General features: G+C 38.3%; 1 protein-coding gene across 2 annotated transcripts in view; it reads left to right on the top strand.

The window, feature by feature from the left end:
- The window catches only part of ACSS3 (acyl-CoA synthetase short chain family member 3), a 160,059-nt gene that overhangs the window by 44,011 nt on the left and 88,863 nt on the right, over window positions 1-27,185 (top strand). For both annotated transcript variants that reach the window (XM_070409656.1, XM_070409657.1), the window contains exons 3-5: window positions 14,130-14,318; window positions 19,893-20,027; window positions 23,471-23,611. In XM_070409656.1, the coding sequence (XP_070265757.1) occupies window positions 14,130-14,318; window positions 19,893-20,027; window positions 23,471-23,611 (465 nt within the window). The remainder of the gene's footprint in view (window positions 1-14,129; window positions 14,319-19,892; window positions 20,028-23,470; window positions 23,612-27,185) is intronic.

The following is a 27,185-nucleotide window of genomic DNA, read 5'->3' as shown; positions in this document are numbered from 1 at the left end:
TGTATACAAAAGTATGTAGGGAAATATTAATTACCACAGCCTTTATGTTTATTGAAGGAATATAGCCATATTTAGATGACTTACATAAATTTGTACTGAATTGAATGCTCTTTATTAATAATATGTAGAATATCCTGTAACTTTTTAAACATAAATTTGGAAAAATTTGCATGTTAACCATGTTATGCTAATTTTTTTCAGATATCTATATAAACATTTTTGAATGCAAAATTGTGAAAGTGACTTCTCTGGTAGTTGAATTTTATGTTTCATTTTAGTCCAGGTGAGCTATATTTTAAAAAATGTAATAAAATTTGCTTCAGGACTTGGAATATTTTTTAAGAAACTCCCCAGAAATCATCCAGAAAGTAATCAACTTTGAAATGAGCTATATTTTAAAAATTCATTTGAGAACTGTTAAATTAGAATTTGTACTGTATTTCCCCATATATCTATGAATAGTACTTTTTTGCGTGGTGCTTGGGTTCTAATCTAGCCACCAAAGTGCTTAACACATAATATAGCTGAAATAGAGTGCATTCACAGTGAGAAAAGTAATAAAGTTAATATCCTTGCAATGCTCATAAGTAAGGGACAGAAATAAAATGAATACAAATTAAAAATATTGGTGCTAGAGAAAACCAGGTTTAGTTAGAGGTACGTGCATAGTTAAATAGAGACCAACAAGGAAGTTTGGAGAGGTCTTCCTGAGCATTTTAGTTAAAGATATTGATGTTCCTGTGAAGGAGGTGAGTGGAGGTGGTCTATGCCAAAGAGATTGCCTGAAGTGGGCTAAGCTGAGCGATGGGGTGAACAGCGGAGGAGAAGAGGAATATCATAGTACTAGTGGCCCGGTGCACGAAATTCATGCATGGGGCGGGGTGATCCCTCAGCCTTGCCTGCACCCTCTCCAATCTGGGACCCCTCAGGGGATGTCCGACTGCCTGTTTAGGCCCAATCCCACTGGCAGTCAGACATCCCTCCTGCAATCCTGCTGGCTCCTAACCTCTCACCTGCCTGCCTGCTTGATCACCTCTAACCACTCTGCCTGCCGGCCTGCTCGCCCCCAACTGCCCCCCACCGGCCTTCTTGCCCTCAACTGTCCCCCCTTGCTGGCCTGATTGCCCCCAACTGCCCCCCTGCTTGCCTGATCACCCCCAACTGCCCCCCCTGCCGGCCTGCTTGTCCCCAACTGCCCCCCTGCCAGCCTGATTGTCCCCTACTGCCCCCCACTGACAACCTGCTTGCCCCCAACTGCCCTCGCCTGCCAGCCTGCTCTCCCTCAACTGCCCCTTCACCGGTCTGATCACCCCTAACTGCCCTGCCTTCCTGGCCTGATCGCCTGTAACTGCCTCTGCCTTAGCCCGCCACCATGGCTTTGTCCGGAAGGATGTCTGGAAGGTCTCCCGGTCTAATTAGCATATTACCCTTTTATTAGTATAGATAATTTCCCCAGGACAACAGGAGGATATGTGAGGATCAGCTGGACACAGATGCATGAAATAACCCTGGAATTTGGCCTTTTTGGTAGATGGAAGGGGCAGGGGGTGTGGAGTAAAGAACATATGTAAATTGGAGCTTATAACTTTCAGAGTATGTATCTATTTTAAAACTCTGGTATTCTTGCACAATCTAACAAAAACACATTTTCAGATAGTTTGCAATTTTAGACACAATTCCATTTAAATACTATAGTTTTAAATGGTTCTGACTTTGTATAGTCACCCACTAAGGGTCCCTACTTATACTGTTAGATTCTTCAGTTTTACCCACAGTTTTCATCATACCTCCCTGGTAGAGCTCCAGACCTGGATCAGTCCAATTCCTTACTATCTTCATTCCTGTACTGTCCATGTAAGAAACATTCAAATCTATAGAGAATTTTCTGTGAGTTTATTTGAGCCAAACTGACGACAACTGCCAGGAAGCAAAATCTCAACGGATTGAGATAATGCTTCAGAGGACGGCAGTTTTGCACCTAATTTTATACATTACAATCAAAAGAGCAGATGCAAGTGGGTTACGTGAAATCCATTGGGGATTAGATTAATGATATGGGAGAAAGCAAAGCTGGGAAACATCTGGGATTGGGTGAAAAGTAAAATGATAGACACATACATTTTTTAATTAGGTAGGTATAGGACCATTAACAATGAACATGGTAACAATAACAGTGAGAGGATTTATGGTCTTCACCCTGATGTATTGGCTGTCCCCTGAGGGGTCTGGCTAAAAGAGGAGTTGCCCTGGCATTCCAAAGGTATGTTATTTTTACCCTAAGAAACATTCAAACCAGTAAAGAATTTTTGTGAGTTTATTTGAGCCAAACTGTTGACAATTGCCAGGAAACAGAATTGCCAGGAAGTGGAATTTCAATGTATTGAGATAATGCTCCAGAGAATGGCAGTTTTTTACCTATTTGTATGAATTATCATCAAAGGAGGAGACATAAGTGAGTTACAGGAAATCCACTGGTGATAGATTAGGGAGGTGGGAGAAAGCAAAGCAGGGAAACCTCTAGGACTGGGTAAAAAGTAAAATGATAGACACCTGTGTCTTTTACATAGGTGGGTGCAGGATAGTTAACAGTCAACACTTAACAGGATAACAATAGCAATGAGGGAATTGTCTCTGCCCTGGCACTGGTTGTGCCCTGAGGCGTCTGGAAAAAGGGAAGTTACAAGTTACCCTGGCATTCCAAAGGTATGTTAACATAGATGCAAAAAGGCTATAGGCTCAGTTAAGAGCAAAGTTAATCTTTGTCAGAGAAGATACCAGCCTAGGACATGACTACTCACTATAAACTGCTTTTTAATTTAAGAAGTTTTATTTTCAGACTATCCTTTGTGGTTACTTTAGGTCTCTGAGTTTGCAAGGCTGCCATGCAGGCCTTCCCTGAGTTAGTCAGGTTAGCATGTGGGCCGTTCCACACATCCCTTTCTTGGTCATAAATCAATCCAAAGGATGCGCTGATGACCAAACTTTTGGTTGGATAATGGAGTCCCACAGGCTAGGAAGGCTCATTCCTAGGTAGTCTCAGTGTCAGCATTTGTCTTGCTGAACAGGGTCTACCACTAGGGATGGGGCAAGACTATAACCTTAGATGGTATTCAAGGTCAAATTATTATTATTCAAAATAAAAAGACAGGTGAATGGGAGGTAGCCAGATCCTATATGTCCTTGTTAAAAAATATTCTGGATCATTTCTAATTTTTGAGCTACCATGATTCGAGTCTTTTTGCTGCTTGTCTTAAGTTTTGTTTTTTTTCTGCATCTAATATAACATTTACATACTTACCAGGAACAAAAGCAACAATATTAAACCAGTAACACTGATTAGGAACAGAAAATGTCTAATATTACGGAAGGATCTGGGGGGAACAAGCATCACAGCCAAATAAAACCCTTTATATGTATTATTATAATTTTTATTAAGATAATTATATGTTTTCCTCCTTTACCCACTGTCACTTGTATCTTATAAGTTTGGCCAGATGAATTAAGACTTTCTACTATTTTATTATCCAGAAGCTCTAAGTTTTCTTCTGGGCAGTTAGTAGTTTCATCCACTCCTATAGCTAGACAATATTCATCTAAAATACTCATCTAGATTAGATCTATATAAAATTCTACCTGGGGAATTATTAGCGAGGTGTTCTTAGAGGGCTTTGCCCAAGATGGGCCCTTTATGATACATATAGTCAGAAAAAATGTACCAAAGCTTACATTGATAGTAGAAGAAGATCTGTGTGTGGCCAACAAAACATTAACTTCATTATCATAGCTTATAATCAGAATGTTATTGTCTAGTAGGTAGGAAAGATTAGCAGGTACTTACGTTTTTTCATATCTAATAAAGGAGGGGGATCTGGGGAAGCAGATACTGTTTCCACTAGGAAACCATAAGGAAGATAATAACAATATAAAATTGTTTTATATACATTCAATCACTAACAATTAGGTGATATAAAAACAAGGTTGAAGCAGCATCAATTTGTGAGCATATAAACCTTGTTGACGTCTTGGGAAAGCTGCAGTCAGAGCAAAGTTTCTAGGGATGTTGTGTAATGGGTTGAAGTGTGCTGCTTATGGGTGGAGCTCCATGAGACTCTCAGCCCTTGAGTCTCATTCAACCCTTTTATGTGCCTCAGTTTTTCTCCCGGCTGTCTGCAACAACGAGAAGGGCTTGGGGCCCTGGCAGACCAAGCCTTATGGTGACCTTTGGAGGAGCAAGTCAGTTAATTACAGTTGAGTTAGGACTTCCCTATGGGGCTCCTGCACGTCATAAGGAATTACCTCTGACACCTCCACAAAGATTCTTAGTTGCCTAAGAACACTGAGATTTGGGCTCTAGGGAGGTTATGCCCCTTTATCTTTGGAGCTGAGTGAGTTCAGCTCTCATTTATATGAGCAAGGGTTTTTTGTTTTTGTTTTTTTTGCTCAGACTCTCAGAAAGCAATTGCAATTGAAAAGCCAAAATAAAACTCAGCCACCCAATTTTTTTTTCTCCAGTCTCGCCTTAGCCTGGGTTCTGTAAACCCTTAACCTTAGATCCACCTTGAGGATTTTAAAAATAAGCTCAAATAAAGGCAGACCCTCTACCAAAAAGCAAGGGAAGGTCCTGGATCCAAGAGACAACTCACTCAAGTTCACCGAATGGACAGGGAACCAGCATGCTCAATGGGCCCTTTGCTGGATCCTAGCACCAGGTCTGGGTCCATGGGATAGTTCTGAGTGAGATTCTTTGGAATCCTGCTGACAACACCAAGTAATGTTAATGTAAGAAACACTCAAACCTGTAAAGAATTTTTGTGGGTTTATTTGAGCCAAACTGTTGACACTTGACAGGGAGTATTAAGATTCTGCTCAAATAAACTCACAATACTTCTTATAGGTTTGAATATTTCTTACAGTAACACTATTATAGATGCAAAGGACTATAGACAGGCTTAGTTAAGGTAAAGATTGACTTTTATCAGGGAAAATTCTAGCTTAGGACATAACTACCTTCCATAAACTGCTTTTAGTTAGAAAGTTTTAATTTCAGGCCATCCTTTGTGGTTACTTTAGGTCTCTGAGTTTGCAAGGCCTCCACACAGACCTTCCCTAAGCTAGTCAGGTTAACATGTGGCCCTTTTTGTCCACAATCTTAATATGGTAAATCCTCTTAGAGAAAAAAAAATCACATAACTCCAGATATTATGGGTTTACTATAAATTCATGTTTCTCAGTATCCACTGGGATTTCAATGCTGCATTTTCATTTTTTTCTTTAGCATGTCTTTAATATGTTTTGTGTCTACCCTCCAAAGTCTAAACTTCTGACCCTTCCACCTCCTTGCTTCAAGCTTATCAGGGAACATTAATTCAAACCAAGGAACCAACATTATGAATGGCATCACTTTGTAACCAACCAGTTGCTAAAACCAAAAACCTGGACCCATTCTTACTAGTAAACTTCCCTTCAACCTCCTCCTTCCCTGCATCCATCAATCACCAATACATCCTACACTAAGTATTTCTCAAATCGTGTCATTTCTTTTTATCCCTATTGTCACAATCCTATTTCCTTAAATAATCATTGCATTGTAAAAATATGGAAAGTGCCTACTTCTAAAGAGGATTTAACACTTTCAAATTTTTACATAGTGTTCTTAGGCTAAATCTATACTTAACTGGGCTTAATAGAGTTCTGAATGATATGATATTGAATCTCTATATTTCTTCAGCCCATCTCACTACCCACTTCATCCTGAATTCTTGATCTATCCTTTCTGAACATCCTTTATTTTCTCAGGCAAATACCTGATTTAAATGACAAATGCCATGAAATTTAGGAATTTGGCAGAAACTAGCAAATGAGTAAAAGCAGGTGTAAGTCATTATTACTTGACCATTAAGGCCTAGAATAGAAAGATGTAAAATGGTAAAAAAAAAAAAAAAAGGGAAGGCAATCATTAACTATTTCCTATTCCTTTTTATTACATATACTGTACTATTGTCGTGTATTAATAAGCATCAATTACATTTGTCATTTCCAGTCTTTTAGACCTTGGACTTCTCCTTGATGTAGGATTATTTTCTCTGTCAACAATAGCCAAATTGTTAAATAGAAGTACATTTTAAAATTAACAAGATGTCCCTTTCAAGATGTGATAAATTCTGATGACCTATTTATAAATCACAGCATATGAATATTAAAGAAATGGAAGAGCACATTCTTTATCAAGCCTCTGAGCTCATATGCACAGAGAAATGTTGGATCGAACTAATTTTCTATGAAATATAGTCTGAAAATCACATTAGTATTGAAAGCATACAGATTATTGAAATTGTGGTTATTTTGAGCCTGAACTAAATGGATTAAACAGTTCGTTTTCATTTTGCTTGCAAATACATAGTCTTAAAATGACTAAATATTGCTTGAAACCTCCTCGAAGAAAATGGAAATGAGAAAAACGATTATTCTGAGTAAAGATATTTATTTCTTTATTTGGAGAAAATCATTTGAGGAGACGTATGTTAGTAAAATGTCTTCTAACGCAGTGCAGATAACGGTTTTGAACATAAGATTTTACAGTTTTTCTTCCAAAACTTCATAGAATTCCATTTTTAAATATAAAATATATTTTTCTCTGTGTTGTCGATAGTGATAATAAGAATTTTCTGAGACTTGCACGGGAGGATGAGTGATTTTCCTTTGTGTGGAATTATATTGCTGGGTTTCCACAGTCCCATTTCCCTTCATCCAGTCCTGGAAGAAGTGTAACTGGGGCTTCAGCAGAGCGAAAAGCAAAGCCAGTGTCCGGAGTTTGCTTTCCATGTTGGAGCCGGGTCCAGTTCAGCATCCGGCTAGTGCCATCCATTAGTCCACTGTGTGTGGGATCCACATGGCTGTGGACCATGTGGGCGAATGCAGGGGAGCCAAGAGAGCATGCCCCCTTACACAAGAGTCCTACGAGTCCTAAAAACAACCCAGCAAACTTCTTTGTTGAGAGGGTTAAATAATCCAAATCTTCCCATGCTTGCAGTGGCCACGCCTACCCTGGCCAATCACCTGTTTCCACATGTGACTGACAGACAAGTACCTTCCCTATTTCACCCAGACTTGACTGGGCATGCATCTATTCTCCCCCTGTCAATGCCTTCCCCCAGCGATCTGTGGAGAGCAGACCTGGGAGTGTTAAACTGCAGCTTCCTGGCAAAGCTGCACAAATGACATGCCTATCACATGTGGCTTTCCTTTTGCTCCTTTCCTGTTATTAACAACTAGGTAAATTACAATGGTATCAGATTCACTATAAATTTTTATCTTCTGTATGTGTGTCCAAGCAGAAAAACCAAAACATGTGTATGCCGTGTGTGTGTGTGTGTGTACATGATTGACTTAATATATTTAAAAGTAAAATGCAAGCACTTTAGATAATCATCTCTTTCTGTGAGAAATCCTATAATTCTGAAAAGCAGCTCATTTATCCCTAATTTTAGTAAACTGTTTTCTCAGATATTATTATTGGTTTTTAAATTAGTTCAATTTCCAGTGATTAGACCAGGGTTTGCAGTGTGACATCATTGCAGCTTGAAATATGCTTTCTCTTGTCTTCTCTTTGTATAGATTTCTTTGACATGGTTCTGAGGTTGCCCATGATTGTTGCCTGTTTACTATAATTTGGACACCAACACTATCTGTGTCATATAAACAGGATTTTCTTTCAATGGACACATTGGCTGTTTGTGAAGCAAGTGCTAATATACTCTTTAGAACACTGATGGCGAACCTTTTGAGCTCAGCATGTCAGCATTTTAAAAAAACCCTAACTTAACTCTGGTGCTGTGTCACATATAGAAATTTTTTGATATTTACAACCATAGTAAAACAAAGATTTATATTTTTGATATTTATTTTATATATTTAAATGCCATTTAACAAAGAAAAATCAACCAAAAAAATGAGTTTGCGTGTCACCTCTGACATGCGTGTCATAGGTTCGCCATCACTGCTTTGGAACATAGTGTTTGGTTGGTTTCCACTAATGTTTATATTTGTGTTATGGGCATTTGCTCATGAAATTATACTAACCCACAGGCTTCTTTTGAATGAAGATTTTTCAGAGTGAATAAATAAAAACTTTATTGAAATCTTTTTCATTATTTGTACTAGTATTTTTTTTACTTTATAATTCTACTAGAGGCCCAATGCACAAAATTTGTGCAAGAGTAGGCTTTCGCAGCCCTGACTTCGTCTGGAAGGTCATCCAGACGGTCGTTCCGCTGTTCAGCTGTTCAGTCGATTTGCATATTATGCTTTAATTATTATAGAAAATTTAAAGTTTTACTTTGCGGGTAAAACAAATATATGTGTATACTATGTTACATTACATGAATATCTGTTGTTGCATTTTCTTATTTTATCATTACTATTTATGTATGCTATTGCCAACATAAGAAACATCCAAACTTCTATGAATTTTTATGAGTTTATTTGAGGCAAACTGACTACCATTGCTGGGAAGCAAAAAAGAAACATCTAAACCTGTAAGAATTTTTATGAGTTTATTTGAGGCAAACTGACTACAGTTGCCAGGAAGCAAGATGTCGAGGGATTGAGAAAATGCTCCCCAGAATGGCAGTTTCGTTGCTTATTTTACACACCAGAATCAAAGGAGGCTGTCTAAGGAGGGTTACATGAAATTCACTGGGGGTACATTAGGGAGGTGGGAGAAGGCAAAATAGGGAAATACCCACTTTTGATTACCCGCTTGACTCGCTTTTAGGTAGGACATTTTAATTTTAGACCATCCTGTGTGGTTGGGGTCTCTGAGTTTGTAAGGCCACCATGCAGGCCTCTCCTGAGCTTGTCAGGTTGAACACTTGGCCCCTCTTGGGGCCACACTCTTTTCTCCTGGACTCTGAATGTATTTGCTTTAATGACCATGACTTCCTCATTTTTGCATCTGCAGACTTGACTTTGTATAGGACACATACTATATACAAAATGGAATCAGTGACAGGACACTTCACATACTCTTAGTGGAAAGAAGCGAGCATTGTCGTATCTAAATTAATATATCGTGTGTTTTGTGTCTCCAGCCTTCCTTCGCAGCTCCGTTATCCTCACTCTGGCAGAGGAGCACAGCCTGGCCATGATTGCATGGGATATGCACTGTCTTTGATGTCGGCATAGAAACCAAATTGAGTGGTGTATGCCTGACGTAAAACTATTGAGTTGTTGATAAATTAAAACACATATTTAAGAAGGTGCAAAGATGAATACGGATCGGGTGAATTGCAGATGATTTAACTTTTTCCTCAGTTGAAAAACAATAGGTTATACAAGATATGCGTGAACATATTTTACCTTTGGAAAAATAATAAAAATTATCTGTATACTGAGACATCTATGGTACGATAAGAATATAGATGCAATTGAATAAAAATAATATCCATTTTTCTTCTCTTGATAATTTTTTTTAATTTGAAAGTCAATAAGAACAAGGTGAACCCTGAAATAGCAATCATCAAATTGCCCTTTGTGTTAAAATTTCATAGCACTTTATTTGTTGTGAACTCCTAGGTGACTGGGATTTCTAGATTTTCCCTCCTATCGCTCACTGTAGCCTACGCTTATCTTCAAAATGATTTTATTTGCATCTGAGACAAGACTATTAAATATTTTTCTCTGGGGCTCTCATATTAACCAACTCTTGATTTAATATTCATAAGGAATATTTTTAATGAAACATCAAATATTTTTAAATTAAATCAATGTCCATTTATTTTTTTTCTTGCTGTGAGCTACTGTTTTATTTTTCATAAGCCTATTTACTAGAAGTCTCATCAGAAACATATTTTCCCATTCATTTTCTCATATATATACATATATGTTTTAAATTTAGAAGTTACAATAGATAATTTTACTGGAGTGACATTTACCCCTAACAAGCACTACAAAATAAATATACTCTACTAGAGGCCCGGTGCACAAAAATTTGTGCACTCGGGGGCGGGGGGAGGGGGGTCCCCCAGCCAGGCCTGTGCCCTCTCGCAGTCTGGGACCCCTCGGGAGATAACGACCTGCTGGCTTAGGCCTGCTCCCGGGTGGCAGAGGGCAGGCCCAATCCCTAAGTGCAGCCCCTGGTCCGGCTCAGAGCAGGGCTGATTGGGGAGTTGGGGCACCGCCCCCTGTCATGCACAGAGCAGGGTGGATCAGTGGATTGGGGCGCTGCACCCTGTCACACTCAGGGCAGGGCCAATGGGGAGGTTATGGCTCTACCCTGTCACACATAGAGCAAGGCCCGTGGAGGGGGGGTTGGGGCGCCATCCTCTATCACCCACAGAGCAGGGCCAATCAGGGGGATGGGGCGTCACCGCTGTCACACTCGGGACAGGGCCGATGGAGAGGTTATGGCTCTACCCTGTCACACACAGAGCAGGGCCGATCAGGGGATTGGGGAGCTCCCCCCTATCAGGCACAGAGCAGGGCCCGTGGCGGGGGGTGGGTTGGGGCGCCGCACCCTATCAAACACAGAGCCCCAGGGCAATCAGGGGATTGGGGAGCTCCCCCCTATCAGGCACAGAACAGGGATGATCAGGGGGTTTGGGGGCTGCCCCCTGTCACGCTGATCCCGGTGCTGGGAGGCATATTACCCTTTTACTATATAGAATAGAGGCCTGGTGCATGGGTGGGGGCCGGCTGGTTTGCCCTGAAGGGTGTCCTGGATCAGGGTGGGGGTCCCCACTGGGGTGCCTGGCCAGTCTGGCTGACGGGCTGAGGGCTGTTTTCTGGGTGGCGAGTGACTGGAGCTTCCAACCGCTCCTTGTTTTCTTTTTTTTTTTTTTTTTTTATTCTGGGCCAGCTTTAGCTCTGAGGCCTCGCTGCTGAAAACATTGATACAAAGTTTCGGTCCGGCTGGGTTTCAGTCCGGCTGTTTTCTGGTGTTTTGTTTATCTTCTTATTTGCAACATAGTACATAGTTCCTTAGAGTTGCAACTGAGAGGCCGGGAGCGGCAGGCGGGGAACGTTGGAGTCCGCAGCAAGCAAGCTTCCCTGCTCGCTTCAGTGCCTGGCTGCCGGCCGCCATCTTGGCTGACAGTTAATTTGCATATACTCACTGATTAGCCAATGAAAAGGGTAGCGGTTGTACGCTAATTACCATGTTTCTCTTTTATTAGTGTAGATTGATTATATAAAACTTTTGTCTTTAGAGCATCTGTGATGTGATTAGCAAAATATCAAAACACTGAGGATTAGCTGCAAGAAGCAAGGTAAAACTAAGCCAAATGCCCGCCCTCTAGCGGTTATAGAGATCTGGTGCAGCCTAATTTGACAAGGGTTGTCTTCTGGGCAGTGGTTAACAACTCATGCCTACAGGAGCCAAGCAGACAGTATAAATGGAAGAAGTGAGTGGGAGAAAAATCAATTATTGGCATATATCATATTCTGTGGTTACGAAAGTCTGGTGTAAGCACATAACATAAACAGGATGTAGACAATACATTTTAAATTCAGAACGGAAAGAAAAATGCAAGCTCCGTGATAAATAGACCCAGGGAATGGCGAGCTGTATGGCAAACTGAGCAGGTTCAATCGATTGTTGTCATTCAAGAACAGGAACACAGTGTTGTTAGACCTTCCAATTTTTCTAGAGAAACTAGAAAGCTGGGTTTGTATATGAAACTGTCTAATTTTAATATGTTGGCTCACATGTATTTTTGGAATAACATTTGTCCAGTTTTAGATCTTTCTTTCAAAATAGATCTTGAATTTATTTATTTATTTGTTTGTTTGTTTTTTTTGTTTGTCCTCACCTGAGGATATTTTCCCATTGATTTCTAGAGATAGTAGAAGGGAGAGGGAAAGACACAGAGAGAAACATCAATGTGAGAGACACATTGATTGGTTGCTTCCCACCCCTGACCGGACTAGGACCAGGGATCAAGCCTGCAACCTAGGTAGATGCCCTTGACCAGAATCAAACCTGGGACCCTTCAGTCCCAGGGCGGATGCTCTATTTACTGAGCCAAACTGGTGAGGGCAGTCTTGAATTTATTTATTTTACTTCTTTTAGAGAACAGAAAAAAATGTTGGCATCTTTCAACAACATTATGAAGTGGAACTGGAATATAAAGTTGCTGAATTATTGCTAGCTTGAGTCTTGTTGAATATTATATTTTATTCATCAACAGACACTATGGAGATGTTGAGGTTATAGCTGTAAATAGGACAAGCCCTTCTTGTTGGTCTCTCCCGCTGCTGTGCCTTAAATGGGAAGTGCAGTAACATCATCACGGAGCATGGCCACTTTCTGCAGAGATTGCACACAGATGTTTGGATATGACTTTTCAGTGTTTATCTTGGTTCTGAATTCCACATAGAATTTAAGTGCATAATTTATATTATTTTGATGTGTCCTTCTTGTAACTTTCTATGGGGCAGCTTTGAGTTCTTAAAAAGTAGCACTGAATTATAGTTTGCAATGTAGCGGAGAATAAGATGCTTAGATAGTTGTTACTTTCTTTCACCAACATTCTTAACCTTGACTACATCTTTCCCCATCTGAACAGAGGAAGTAAATCAAAAGAAAAAAATAATTAAGAATGATCAGGATTCAGATCCTTTAAACTTGTTCAAAAAGTAGGAGTGCAGAGTGAAGTGAAAGGAACCACAAATAGCTGTGTGTCCTACTTCTTTCTTTCAGGCCTTCTCTGCTCATTATCTTGAACATAACATATTCCTCCCAGTCACCCACCGGATCCCTGCAGGCCCTTTTAGCTGTCTGACCTGATCTACAACCATATTTTTCCTTTTTTTTTTTTTTTTTCTGATCCAGATCCCCTACTCTCCCTGCTGTTCCCTTTTGTCATTACATCTGACCACCCTGACACCTTTGGACTGGTGTTCTCTCTGCCTGAAATTGTAGACTTACAGATACACACTTATTCTCAACCTGCCACATGTCTTGGCTAAAATGTCACTTTCTTAGTGAGGTCTGTTCTGTTTGTCCCATTGAGAATTATACCCCCTGCACTTCCAGTCCCCTCTACTTTGCTCTACTCCCCTCTACTCAATAGCACTGATTACCTCTAACATAATGCATAATTTACTTATGTTTATTATAAATATTTCTTTTGCTAAAACATAAGCACTCTGAGGATAGAGACCTTTATCTAATTTTGTTTACTAATGTTTCAATAAACAGTGTCTGGCATATATAGGTACTCAATATATATTTTTAAAATAAAGAAAGGGTGAATGTCTTATTCTGTTAGGTCTGGGCATACCTCCCAAGGGAGGAAATTGCCCAGGGAAAGGTTTCTTGCAATAAATTATATCATGTATGGACTTATGATCTGTTTTGTTTTTATTACTAGAAATTGCAAAAGCACATGTTAAGAGAATAAAGACATTTGTATATTTGGTCTCAATATAGAGGGCTGTCACTTTGTATAGATAATTAGCATAAAAACTATGAAGAAAAATAATTGGCTTGAGGCAAAGAGCATGAAGTCAAAAGAAATGTGATGCTATCTTGGCTACACCAGTTTCTAGCTCTCTCACCTCTGATTAGCTATTTATTATCTCCGAGCCTCCGTTTCCTTATCTTTAAAATAGAAATAATAATAAGAATGCATTTTGTCCTTTTACCTTATAAGTGTATAAGTGATTTGTTTTCTTTTATAATACATACTTGTTTTCTTCAACAGTTAACCCAACATATATCTAAATCTATAATCATTTTAATTTTCTATTCATGTGACTGATTTACCTTTAGAATAAAAGCTCCACCGGGACAAGTTTGTCTTTGCTTTTTAATGCTGTGTTCCCAACTCTGCATACAACATATGACATGTAATAATGCTCAGAATACATGTTGTTATATGAATAATTAAGCCATTTAGGCCATGAAGTTCATATGGTCTAATAATAGTAAGCTGGTTTGTAGTCAATTGTTATAATACAGATGTCTGTTATTATTGTCACTATCTAAACCATCATCATCATCATCAAAAATGGATCTCAGTTTTCTTTAATTCACTACCAAGAGGGTGATCATCTTCTTGTGTTACCTACTTAACTTTTTAATAAAAGAACAGAGAAAACACTTCGCTGATCTAATTATTTTGTTACAGGTCTCTAAGCTGGCTGGTGTTTTGGTCAAGCATGGTGTCCAGAAAGGTGACACTGTGGTTATCTACATGCCCATGATCCCTCAGGCAATCTATACCATGCTGGCATGCGCCCGGATAGGAGCCATCCACAGTCTCATATTTGGGGGATTTGCATCCAAGGAACTAAGTACCCGCATTGATCATGCAAAGGTAAGTGCTTTATTTGGAGAAATCAAGCAGTAGTGTGTATAGGACAGCCATATCTGCGGATGAATCATCCAAGAGTGATCTGTACTTATAGATCCTCCTTTAATACAGGATACCCTAAAGTTTACTTTTTCTTTGGAATATATCTGTTAATCAAAATTTTATTTTTGCGTCAGTAGTACATGAAAGGCATTTTGCTAGGTGCAGTGAAGAATATAAAATATAAGTTAGGCCAAAACTGGTTTGGCTCAGTGGATAGAGCGTCGGCCTGCGGACCGAAAGGTCCCGGGTTCAATTCCGGTCAAGGGCGTGTACCTGAGTTGCGGGCACATCCCCAGTGGGGGATGTGCAGGAGGCGGCTGATCGATGTTTCTCTCTCATCGATGTTTCTGACTCTCTGACTCTCTCCCTTCCTCTCTGTAAAAAATCAATAAAATATATTTAAAAAATAAATAAATAAAATATAAGTTAGTGTGACATATATTTGAGTGTATAAGACAAGTAAAATAACTAATAACTAATTTATTTATTCAACATATATTTATTAAGCTCCCACTATGTGCTTGGTACTATCCTTGGAACAGGATAATAAATGATACTTATCCAATGGTGGGGACACATAACTAGTTTTATACTCTATGCTTCCAGAAATGGTGGGGTTGCATGGAGGATAAGAGAGGGTGTCAGTGAGGAGTAGAGTGGCAAGTTTAAATTGGATGCTAAATAAACTTGATAAGGGTGTCTGACATAGAGGACTCATAAAATAAACCTAGCTATTATTATTTTATTAATTTAGAGCAGCGGTTCTCAACCTGTGGGTCGCGACACCTTTGGCGGTCCAACGACCCTTTCACAGGGGTCGCCTAAAACCATCCTGCATATCAGGTATTTACATTATGATTCATAACAGTAGCAACATTACAATTATGAAGTAGCAACAAAGATAATTTTATGGTTGGGTCACAACATGAGGAACTGTATTTAAAGGGCCAGAAGGTTGAGATTTAGAGCATTGATCAGAAAATTTTTTTTGTATGTTACAGATAGTAAACATTTTAAGCATGTGGGTCACATGGTTTCTGTTGCAACTACTGAGCATTTCTGTTGTAGCACAAAAGCAGTCTTAGATGCTTCGTAGAAAAACTCATAGCAGTGGGCAAGGTGTGGCTCTCAAACCATAGTTTGCAGACCCCTGATTTCTTTCAGTTGGATGGTCAAAGAAGTGAGATTTCTTTTAGTTGGGTGGTCAAAGGACGTGAGATTGTACTTAGATCTTGGCTAAAATTCAGCTAGTTGAAGAGAATGACCTCATGGGATCCAAAAGGAGAGAAAAACAATATAAGTCTAGCATTAGAGGTAAGAAAGCGTAAAATTCATTTGGAGGCTAGTGAATAGACCAATGTGACTGAAGAGGGACAGAGGTGACCTTGCAAAGGCAGTTTCTGTCTGAACTGGATCCTGTAGACCTTGTCCAGTCAAAGGTTTTGAGCAGACAAGTGTCCTGTTTTAAGCAATGTTAGGAGGCAAGTCTTTCCATATGGTGAGTGGGATAGAGGTGAGAGGCTGGAGGTGGACTGTTTGTGAGGCAATGGGCGATGTACAGGCGAGTAATGGCAGTGGAGAGATGAAGAAAGGAAGGTTGTTTGTTATAAGACTAAGAGATGACTGCCCTGGAGCATGTGGCTCCGTTGCTTGGGCATTGTCCCGTGCACGAGGAGGTTGTCAGTGCCATTCCTGGTCAAAGGTGCATGCCCAGGTTTTGGGCTCCATCTCCAGTGTGGGGTGTGTGGGAGACGGCAGATTGTTGTTTCACTCTCTATAGATGTTTCACTCTCTCCCTCTCCCTTCCTCTCTCTCTAAAAACCAATAAACTCTTTTTTAAAATAAAGAGTAAAAGATGATTTACCTTAGAGCAGCGGTTCTCAACCTGTGGGTCGCGACCCCTTTGGGGGTCGAATGACCCTTTCACAGGGGTCGCCTAAGACCATTGGAAAACACATATATAATTACATATTGTTTTTGTGAGTAATCACTATGCTTTAATTATGTTCAATTTGTAACAATGAAAATACATCCTGCATATCAGATATTTACATTACGATTCATAACAGTAGCAAAATTACAGTTATGAAGTAGCAATGAAAATAATTTTATGGGGGGGATTAAGAGATCAACCGAAGGACTTGTATGCACCCATATAACCATAACTAATGGACATAAGACACTGGGGGGTAAGGGAGGGCAGGGGCTTGTCAAGGGCGGGGGGGAAAAAAGGACACTTATGTAATACCCTTTGTAACACTTTAAGCGAAAAAAAAAAATAATAATAATAAAAAATAAAAATAAAATAATTTTATGGTTGGGGGTCACCACAACATGAGGAACTGTATTAAAGGGTCGCGGCATTAGGAAGGTTGAGAACCACTGCCTTAGAGTTTTATAAGCCCAAGATGAGACATTCTTAACAAGGAAGGAAACTAGTGTATACACACAATGTCTGTAGATTCTATTACATTTTGAAAATGAAATGTCTTTTAATAACTACTGCCTTTATAATTACTCAAAGTATGTATACACTTTGGGGACACCCTGTGTATTGAAGGTCCCCTGAGTGCTAGGCATACAGTGAAGTTTTGCATGTCTGACTTCATTTGGAACAGATCATTTATTAGAACTAGAAGCTGGTTTGTGGATTAACTGGCTGGATTTCTCTTTCTCTCTCTCTTTTTTAAACATGTTGAGTTAGTGCTTATGAAGGGAAATCTAGAGGGAAATATCAGTCAATCACTGACCTGCAAATCAGTGGGCAGTGGGGACCTCTCTGAGGAAGGTATAGACTCCAGTTTTTTACCTGCAGAAGTCTAAACACCATTTGGATAAAGGTATGAGATGTATTCTTTCCTTCTTGTAAAATTTCATATGACGTGGGGAAATTGAGATGTATAAAAAAATAAGTATTTATAAAATGTATGCTGTACCAGTGGAGGAGTTGTTATCACACACACACACACACACACACCACATTTTAAGAATTTTATGCAATAAATGCATTATTTTATGGGCAAGACTTTTAATCATGTCAAATTAAAAGCAAGAAGATGGAGATAGAGATGTATATCTGAGGTATTTTGATACAATTAATAGTTGAAATCAGGGATGATTTTGATGTCATGATTTTCAAATAAATAGGCTGAAGAGAAAGTTATATTTTAAACAGAAGATGGTAAGAATATATTGCAGTAAGTCAGTCAAGACCAAATAAAACTATTAGTGGCTCTCAGTTCTTGAGCTTGGCAAAGAAAGAATTCAGAACCAAGAACTCGAGTGCACGAGGAAGTTCATTTAGCACGCAAAGCAAAAGTATTCTGGAAGAGAAGATTAGAGCGGGTTGCTCAGAGAGATGCGTTGGCCATTTAGAAAGAAAGTCACAGAGGCAGAAGTGTGGCCTCAGGAAACAAATAACAGAGGCAGAAAGAGGGCCCTTGGAGATGGGTTCAGGGGATTAGCCCGGGACAAGCTGCCACTACCCACTGCTTCCCTGCTTGCAAGTCTCATGGGGACCCTTAGCGCTCAGGAGAGAGAAAGCAAAGATACATGCCTGAAGAGAAGGTGCAGCTACTTGTTCAAGAGAGCAAGTGCCCACTGGGTCCCTTGTATTAAAATTTGTTTAATCTACTTTCTAAAGACTAGAATTTTAGGGGAACTCTCCAGTGAGGATCTCAATAGACTATTCATCAGCTTTCCAAATGTGTCCTTTCATATGCTGATTCATCAAAATGAGTGTATCAGGGTCATTCTCTGGTCAGTTCACCTTCAAAGAATGTCACTAAAGAGGGACCGGGACTGAGGGAAGTCTGCCCTTGCAATTTATTATCTGGCTGTAAATTGCTCAGCCAGTTGTTCAGCTATATGTCTCAGTTTCCCCATTCCACTTGCCAAGGAATTTTCTTAGTTTCTTACTATCCTGTCTCAAAACTTCCAATAAAAGACTAATAGAAATGTGAAAAAGGATTATTTTTGTAGAGGGAGAGTCTAATTTTGACTTTATTAAATTATTCAAGTTTTGATATATTCTAGATGTTTTTAATTTGATGTGTAATTTTTATTTATTCAGAATTCTAATCTTAGGGAATGTTATCTAGAGTTATTTTTGTTAGTAGTAAAGATATTAAAATGTGAATTATATTCAAATGTCTGACCTTTAAAAATATAATAAAAGGAAATAAGACTTACTTTTTTTTTCCTTTTAAAGGCAGCTTGATGTAGCAAAAAGAGAATATTTCCGTAATCAGACAGAATGGGCCTCTCTCTCATTTCACCACTTATAACCTGGGGCAAGCTATGTAACTGCACGCAGCCTCAGCTCTGTGAATATTAAATGATATTCAAAAAGCAGAAAGTACTGTATATGCATATATTGGGCATAATATTACCTTCTCTAGATGAAATGTGTTGTAACCAGAAATTAGAATTCAGGAATAGGTTCACTATCTCTGATTGATTATCTATCTCCTGAATCATTTATTATCTGTTTGCTTTGTATTTCTTGGTGAAGAAATAGTGTATGTAAAAGGATAATGACGTGTTTGTTTTTGCAAATTAAGGAGAGTTTTGGTTCAGCTCCACAAATATTTATTCAGAGCTTATGGTATGGCAAGCATTGTGCCAGACATAGCAGACACGGAGGTGAAAGGGACCCACATGTGGCCTGGGGGGGCTTCCTGTCCAGGGGTGGGGATGAAGGAACACTGACATAGTTGGACACCTGAGGCTTGCCCAGAGTGTACTGAGGGAGGGAGAGTCACCTAACTTCCGCCTCTTCCAGGCATGCCTTTTGGCTCCATCTATGTACATCTTCAATAACTAGCACGTTGTCAGGTAAAGAAAAGTGTCGCGTGTGTCTTAATGACAGAGGCAGGATCAGGCTTTGTGGGGTTGAAGCCTAAATCATTTGGGGGCTCTTTTAAGAAAACAATACAATAAAATTACAAATATTTATAGAAAATGAATATGTATTTAGAATGAAAAAAGAATCATAAAGGAATTATCAGAGATTTGGTTTCCTTCCTTCGGTGGTCTCTAGGCATTTAAGCAGAGATGCTTACATAAAAACAAAACAAAACAAAACCAGTTAAAAATACTTCCTGATAGCAACTGGGCTGTCCTCTTACCCCCACCCCCTCCACCTAAGAAAATGCTCCAACTTCAGCCACAGCCAACTGTTATGGGGCCTCTGCAAGTGAGGGGGGCCCTAAGCTTGCATTTTACTGGTTCATGGCCAATCCACTGGCCTGATGACTTCTTTGGAAAGCATTTTTGCAGCTCATACTTAGTAGCTGAAAGCATGTTGATGTGTAATTTTGAACAGGTAAGTGAGATTTATGTGGAAGTGGTTAGGTTTATAACATTTAAAAAGGGCTTATTGGTTTTTAGATCATTTATTTAGTCAATAGAGAACAAAATTATTCAAGCATTTCTTTAGAAATGTTAAACTGCTTGCCTGCACCTGAAATACTGTGATCACCTTAATTAGGGTTGTTAAGCTTTCTCATTTTTTATTTTTATTTTTAATTGTAGCCCAAGGTGGTGGTTACAGCATCCTTTGGCATTGAACCTGGAAGGAAGGTAGAATACATGCCACTTCTAGAAGAAGCGCTGAGAATTGGACAACACAAACCAGATAAAGTTCTCATTTATAATCGTCCAAATATGGTAATCTGAATATTGAATTTGGTTCTTGCTTATAACAAGTGCTAAGGATGATTCTTGTTTCGATCATTTCATACAAACCCTTTAATTTATGAACTATTAAATATACTTCTGAATATACTTTCTATTTTTGGCAAAAAAAAAGATATTAGATATGAGTGATACTTTCTCTCTTTATAAAAAAACTAGCTTAAAATAAAAAGGTGGAAACACAGAAATAGCTATATTATTATTGAGTTCATTGTCTGTATAGTCTACTGGGATATCATTTATTAATATAAATTATAGCCATAATAATAGTGCTAGTAACACTTACTGACTGCCTACCATATGATTTTTAAGACACTCTACTAGTGAATCATTTAAAAAAATCCTCTGGGTAACTGTGACCTAGGACTAGGTGATAGCATTATTCTTATTTTAAAGAAAAAGAATTGGATGAAGAGAGAGAAATGTACTCAGTTAGTGTCAGGGTCATGACCTGAATGCATGCACTCTGACTGCCTGCCTACTCCCTGAGCTATCCTGCCTTGTGGAAAGATATGATCATTGTGTATGTAAATTATTTTTTAAAACTTTAGAGAGGTATTTAGTTCAGAAGTAAAAATTATATTTAGGAAAACAATATTTGAATATTCTAAACAGATACCTTATTCTGTGTTCCATGAAGGAAAAAAACCAGTATAATACATCAATGAATATATATTGCAATTGCTTTTCCTAGTAAATTGGACCTTCTTTTTGCATTCAAGCACATATTTAGGTATTTATAGTAGGACCAACTTGGGTTTCTAGCAGATTAAATTTTTTTGCATAAGAAAAATTACTAGAGTGGAACTCTTGAGAGCTTATCTGCAAAAAATGCTTAAATGATAAGATGTAAGAACAGAGAGCAGTAAAAATTATGTCATTTTGATTACCACCTAGCAATTCTCTTCACCACATTAAATTCCTGTGTAAAGTTTTAGTTGTCTGTGGCTCATGAATTGCTGCACTCAATGATTTTAATATTCTTACTGTGTCAAAGAAGAATTTTAAGTTTCTTTCAGATGACCTCAAGCATATTTTTAAAAAAGGTTTGTTGCTCTAAATCAGGGAATGCAATGTCAGCAATAAAGAAGTCTTTGGGTGAGAGAAGATTAGAGAAGGGAAGGAACACACACACACACACACACACACACACACACACAAGCATTTATGTGGGTATGTGTGTGCTATTCACACATGTACGAATTCATGTAGAATTTATAAAGAACTTATGCCAGGTCTGATGCTGAGTACTTTCAAATACTTCTTATTTAATTCTCACAAACGCATAAAGTAGATGCTATTACTAGCCTCACTTAGCAGATGAAGAAAGCGAGTCATGGAGAAATCATAGCCCAAAGTCATACCTAGTAAGGTGGTAGAGTCAAGATTTGAATTCCAGTTAAATAACTTTTAACCAACATATTTCTTTTACTTTATAACACACCAGATTTTTCTAGTGCAAATCTCTTTCCTCTTAATGAGTAGAGATACATTCTTCCTCTCCCTCTCCCTCTCCCATACATAACTGTCTCCCTTTCTTTTCCTCTCCCTTTTTTTAAAGACCCCTCCTTCTATTTTGACATACCTTTATTTTAGATGAAGGCTTTGGATATCTCTTGTTCTTCATATTAGAACTGCTGTGTAGGCAGTAATTAAGCCCAATGGACTGGCTTTACTTTGACTTTAGGGAGACACAAATTGAAGCTTAGTGGAGTCTTTCATTAACCAGATTTGCTTTTTTGCCAGGGGAGATAAAAACCTGGCTGACCCTCCTAAGCCTCAGGCAAGCGAATCAAAAGAATATACTAGCAGTCAGCTCTACTGTTGTCCCAATTATTGCCTTTTAAGAATGTTAACAACTAAGAAGGCCTTGTGTATAGAGGTAAATGTATATATGTAAAAGCTAGTGTTGAATTTTTTCCTCGCTTCCTTTTATCATATCTGTTTTACACACATGCCTGTGGTTCTTAGCCTGAAAAATAACCACTCATTCAAGTCCTCATTTCACTTGATTTATAATTATTTTTGTGATGACTCAGTTGGCATTTTTAATTGTGCACTGTGATTTTTTTTTTAAAGTTCTGTAATATGATGTCAAAGGCTTGATAATTTGAAATTTGTTATGTTTGTCTGATGCATAAAAACAAATGAAAAAATATACAATTTGGTCACTGTTACTATTTTCACTTATCTAAGTGACATACTAGGGTTTTTCAAAGTGAGGCTGGAGGTGCCTAAAACTTCACCTTCATGAAAGTCAATTTAAATTGTTATTTATCAGTGTGTTTATTCATATAGGCATTGCAGTTGTGATCTTATATTGAAGCGTTAATTCGTAAATGTTTGCATTTAAAGATAATGACCAATTTAACAACCCTGATCAAAACACTAAGGAGCCCCCCAAAACAGAAATGGCCTGGCTCTTCTAAATCTCTCATAGTCTCTGGGTTTAGCTTCACCTTGATGAATGATGATTACCTATAGTCTAGGCAGATCTTACTAACTTTCACCAAGGAATGTGTAGCCTTGCCTTGTGTCTATACTAACAAGTTTACCAACTGTAAGCTTCCTGATCTTGTGTTTAGTTATCATTTCAGAAAATAACTTGACATGTGCTGGATCTTAACTCTACTTAAATAGATGTAACTCTCCATGAAGGTAATTTTTCCATAAGCCACTTCCTTAGTCTTCACCTATCTGGCCTATTTCACTAGCACAAGTTGTAAAGAGATCTGCCTACCTTCTTTTAAGGTATATGTGTCTAACTCATGACTCTGATATCGTAAAGTTTATAACACAGAGCTTGGTTGTAAGAACAAAAAGAAAAACTCAAACATTTCTACCATGTGAATCAATGACATAGATGGAGGGAAACTTGGAGAGCATTTTAGATATATCACATACCCTCATTAATTTTCAAGACTGATTTTTCTTCTTGAAAAAACAAAAGTAGATTTTCCCCCTACCCTTAAAAAGGATTTAATATTCTCTCATTTTGAAAGACAGTCACAATATTATTCCTAAATGACCCTTATATAAAGAGAAATCTTAATGGATTAGTTGACATTTGATTATAAAGATGATAGTTCCAAAGGAAAAGAAATTGGTTACAAAAAAAGAAATTAGTTTATAAAGTTAATAGTGAAAACCCATTTATGGAAACATGAACCTGTGTTAGTTGTTAAGCTTTGTTGATGAAAACATGACTGCATCACATTGAGTTTCTTAAGGTTAGCCCCAGATTCGAAGCCAGTGGCAACTGTTGGACTTTTTATGAACATTTATCTGAGATATTTATAAATCTGATATTTAGAGCTTATGTAGACAGCCCAGATTGTAAGTCAGATGCTCAGACTAACATTGTTCTCTGATTTTAATCTTTGTTCAATGCCTGTTCCCAAATTTTTGCTCCCTAGGAGACAGTTCCTTTGGCTGCAGGTCGTGACCTTGATTGGGATGAAGAGATGGCAAAAGCACAGTCACATGATTGTGTACCTGTTCTTTCGGAACATCCACTATATATTCTTTACACTTCTGGAACAACAGGTTTGCCGAAGGTATTCACTCTCTTAGGGATAAGTATACAGTGGCAGACTTTCGTTGCACAGGAAATATTTGTTTACTAGCTGACAATGCTTGCAGACTATACCTTGAGGTTTAGGCTTAGGTACTTTATAGTTTAAAGAAATGTTGTGTTTAAAAACAGAAAAATATGAATTATATTTAAGGTCAAGGACTTTGCCTCAATTTTTTCCAAACTCTTCACTTATATCAGCAATATACAATTACTTAAGCTATTAACATTAATAGAGGTTTGGCTGAATATCAGTTGGTTTAATAGAATTTTATAAAAAAGATAGTTTAAGTGAACTATTTTTTAAATTTATGTATAACTTTTATACAGTATGGGATTGATTTTTGATCTAGGGGAGTGTAATTCTTTGTTATAAATACAAGTTCAAGAATTGGTCTAGAGAGTTTGAACAACAAGCAATTTATCCTGAGTATTGAACTCTTTGATTTTTAGTACTGAAGACACTCAGGATTTTTAAATCTGCTTACCATGAAAGGTGTCTTCACAGAACAAAGTTAAAAGCATCAATATTTATGAAGATGTCAGATAACAAATTCCACTTCTGCCTGGTATTGCCAAATAATACTGCTTCTTTATATAATTTCATAACAGCTTGCAATATCATCTTCCTATTCATCTTTATTAGAGGGTTCAACGTTCATTGAGTCATAGCATTTTAGTGGGGTAAGGGACGTTCACAATCACTCACATCCGAGAGGACAGTGGCCTTTTGGTTAATATTAGTTCTCTATAGCATCACAGTTATAAAAACATGAATGGCTAATCTTAAAAAGGAAAATTAAGATGTTCCATATAAACTCACTTGCTGTGAATAAGAAAACAGTTGGTAGGGGAATATAATCTTGCTGAGGAGAGAGACCATGTTTTATGACATTTTAGTCTGTCATTGTCTGCTTTGTGTGTAGTTGCTGCTTATAAATGTCTGTTGAGTGCATAAATAAATAAAGGCATACACATAAAGTTATTTGTGTCATTGTAAAATCAAAGCCTTAGCATTCTTTTCGAAAACAACTTTGGTCATTAGAAAAATAAATATTTGTTATACTGAAGACTCTTAAGGCTATACAAAGTCCTCACCCTTCACTTTTTGCAATTTTACATTATGTGCCAGTCACATAGAGTCCAACTGACTGCTTGGCTGTAAAACAAAAGCAAGTTTTAATCTAATATAAAATTTTCAAAATAAAAGGAACCCCTGACCCTGAAAACATAACCAAAAACAAAACAAAAAGAAACAGAAAGTCATTTTAGCTCCTTAAAAGCCATAGGAGGGTATGTGCATGAGGCAGCCAATGGATGATGTTTCTAACTCCTTCTACCTTCTTCTCTGAAACAATAGGAACATATTTAAAAAAATAAAATAAAAGCCTGAAGTAATCTTATAAGAGCATTTGTATCACCTCAATATTTTAAATTATTCTGAAACTCACTGTGGCCTCTTCTGATCCTTTGTGGGAGGATCAGAAGAAGAACTTAGAAACTCAAAACGGACTCAGCCAGTATAGTAGAAAGAAAAGAAAACAATATAGAGAGCATTAAATCTAACAAGTGGTGGTTCCAAATAAGGACATATCCTAGTTATTACAGGGTTTCTCTGGGTCAAGAATTTCTCTTCTAGATTTCTAGATGCTCAAACTGAAGATCATTTGAAGTTCTAATTATTCTCATTTACCCTTACTGAAGATACTGAAGATAATCTGTTTCAGTGATTGGCAAAGGCTTTAATTGTTTGGTGATCTTTAGTGACATTGAATTTAGCTCAATTCAATATACATTCATTGAGTTTTCATTCTGGACTAAACAAGATAAAAACATGAGTAAACCACAGTCCCTTCAGTCTAGTGGGGTTGAAAAAATATATATATATATACGGATAATGAAAGATAGACTGTATTTTTTTAAAGAAATACATTTATTTTTTTAGAGAAAGAGAGAATGAGCAAGAGAGAAACATCAATTTGTTATTCCACTTATTTATAAATTCACTAAAGGCCCAGTGCATGAAATTCTTGCACTGGATGGGGGGTCCCTCAGCCCAGCCTGCACCCTTTTGCAGTCTGGGAACCCTCAGGGGATGTCCAACTAATGGCTTAGCTCTGGGGAGCAGGCCTAAGTTGTCAGCTGGACATCCTTAGTGCTGCCACGGAGGCAGGAGAGGCTCCCACCACTGTTGCTGCACTCACCAGCCATGAGCCCGGCTTCTGGCTGAGCAGCGCTCCCCCTGTGGGAGTGCACTGACCACCAGGGGGCAGCTCCTGCATTGAGCATCTGCCCCTGGTGGTCAGTGTGTGTAATAGCAACTGGTCGTTCCACCGTTCAGTCAATTTGCATATTAGCCTTTTATTATATAGGATTCGTTAATTCTTGTATGTGCCCTGACCAGGGATCAAACTCACCACCTGGGCATATTGGGACAAGACTCTAACCAACTGAGCTACTCAGCCAGGGCTGAATGGTGCTCTTGCTCTGATAGGACAAAGCTGTTTCTTTCCAGTAAAAGATGAAATTCAATGGTACCTGAAAGATCACATTCAATTTATTTATCAAATATTATTGAACACACACATAGGTGTTTGACTCTCTTTTTAGAAGTTTATGTTCTCTAACTGGGACACAGGCACTAAACAAAGAGCTCTGCAATATAAGTGTTATTAAGAAACATAAAGTGGGGTAAGGGGGCAGAGTGATGGGAGAAGTGGGAGTACATTTCTATCAGAGAAAGCTCTTGATGAGGTGACATTGGAAGGATGAATAGAACTTCAGAGAGTGACATCACAGCGAGGAGGGCATCCCAGGCAGAGTGGGGCAGCATAAGCAAAGGCAGGAGTGTGTAAGGGAGCTTTCAGATGGATAGTGCCGGTGGTGCAAGGGAAGAAGAAATGGCTAGATATATAGGTGAGAGCCAGGCACCCTAAGTAAGAAGTTTAGGTTCATATTCTGTATGTAAGGGATGGAGGGCACTAATATTTTTTAAGCAGGAGAAAAAACACGAAGGAAGGTAATCCTTGCAACATTTTATTGGAAATAGAAGCACATATAAACAACAGAGGCAAGGAAATTCCAGGTTGTTTTATTAGTTTAGGTCCTAAACTTTAGGACTTTACTTAGGACAGCTCACTTAATAGGGAAGGATCAAATTTGGTTCAAGGATAGGACTGGTGCAGATGAGGAGTCCAAGACTTTGAACCTGAGAACATGGGATAACTTTTGAACATTTCCTGAGCTAGAAACACAGGAGGATGGATTAGGGCTGGAGAGAGTTTTTGTTGTTGTTGTTGTTTTTTAACATATTGAGTGTGATGTGTCATTTTTAACAAGAAGATGCCTAGTCAATAGTTGGAGGTGAAGATCTGAGTCTAAGAAATACATCTGAGTTTGTAGATAGACCCTTGTGGGTCACCAGTATGAAGCCTGGTGTTTACATCATGGGAGTAGGTAGGTTTTGGAAAGTCGGATGTGTAGGATGGCAAGAGAAAATAATCATCTCTCAAGATCACTCAGAAATACTTCTCTCATCTCTCTAACGAACTTTAGAA

The sequence above is a fragment of the Myotis yumanensis genome, unplaced genomic scaffold, assembly GCF_028538775.1.
Source record: "Myotis yumanensis isolate MYYU_CA2020_CCGP unplaced genomic scaffold, mMyoYum1.0.hap1 SCAF_3, whole genome shotgun sequence".
NCBI classification, from domain to species: domain Eukaryota; kingdom Metazoa; phylum Chordata; class Mammalia; order Chiroptera; family Vespertilionidae; genus Myotis; species Myotis yumanensis.
This window is presented reverse-complemented; position numbering and strand designations above follow the sequence as displayed.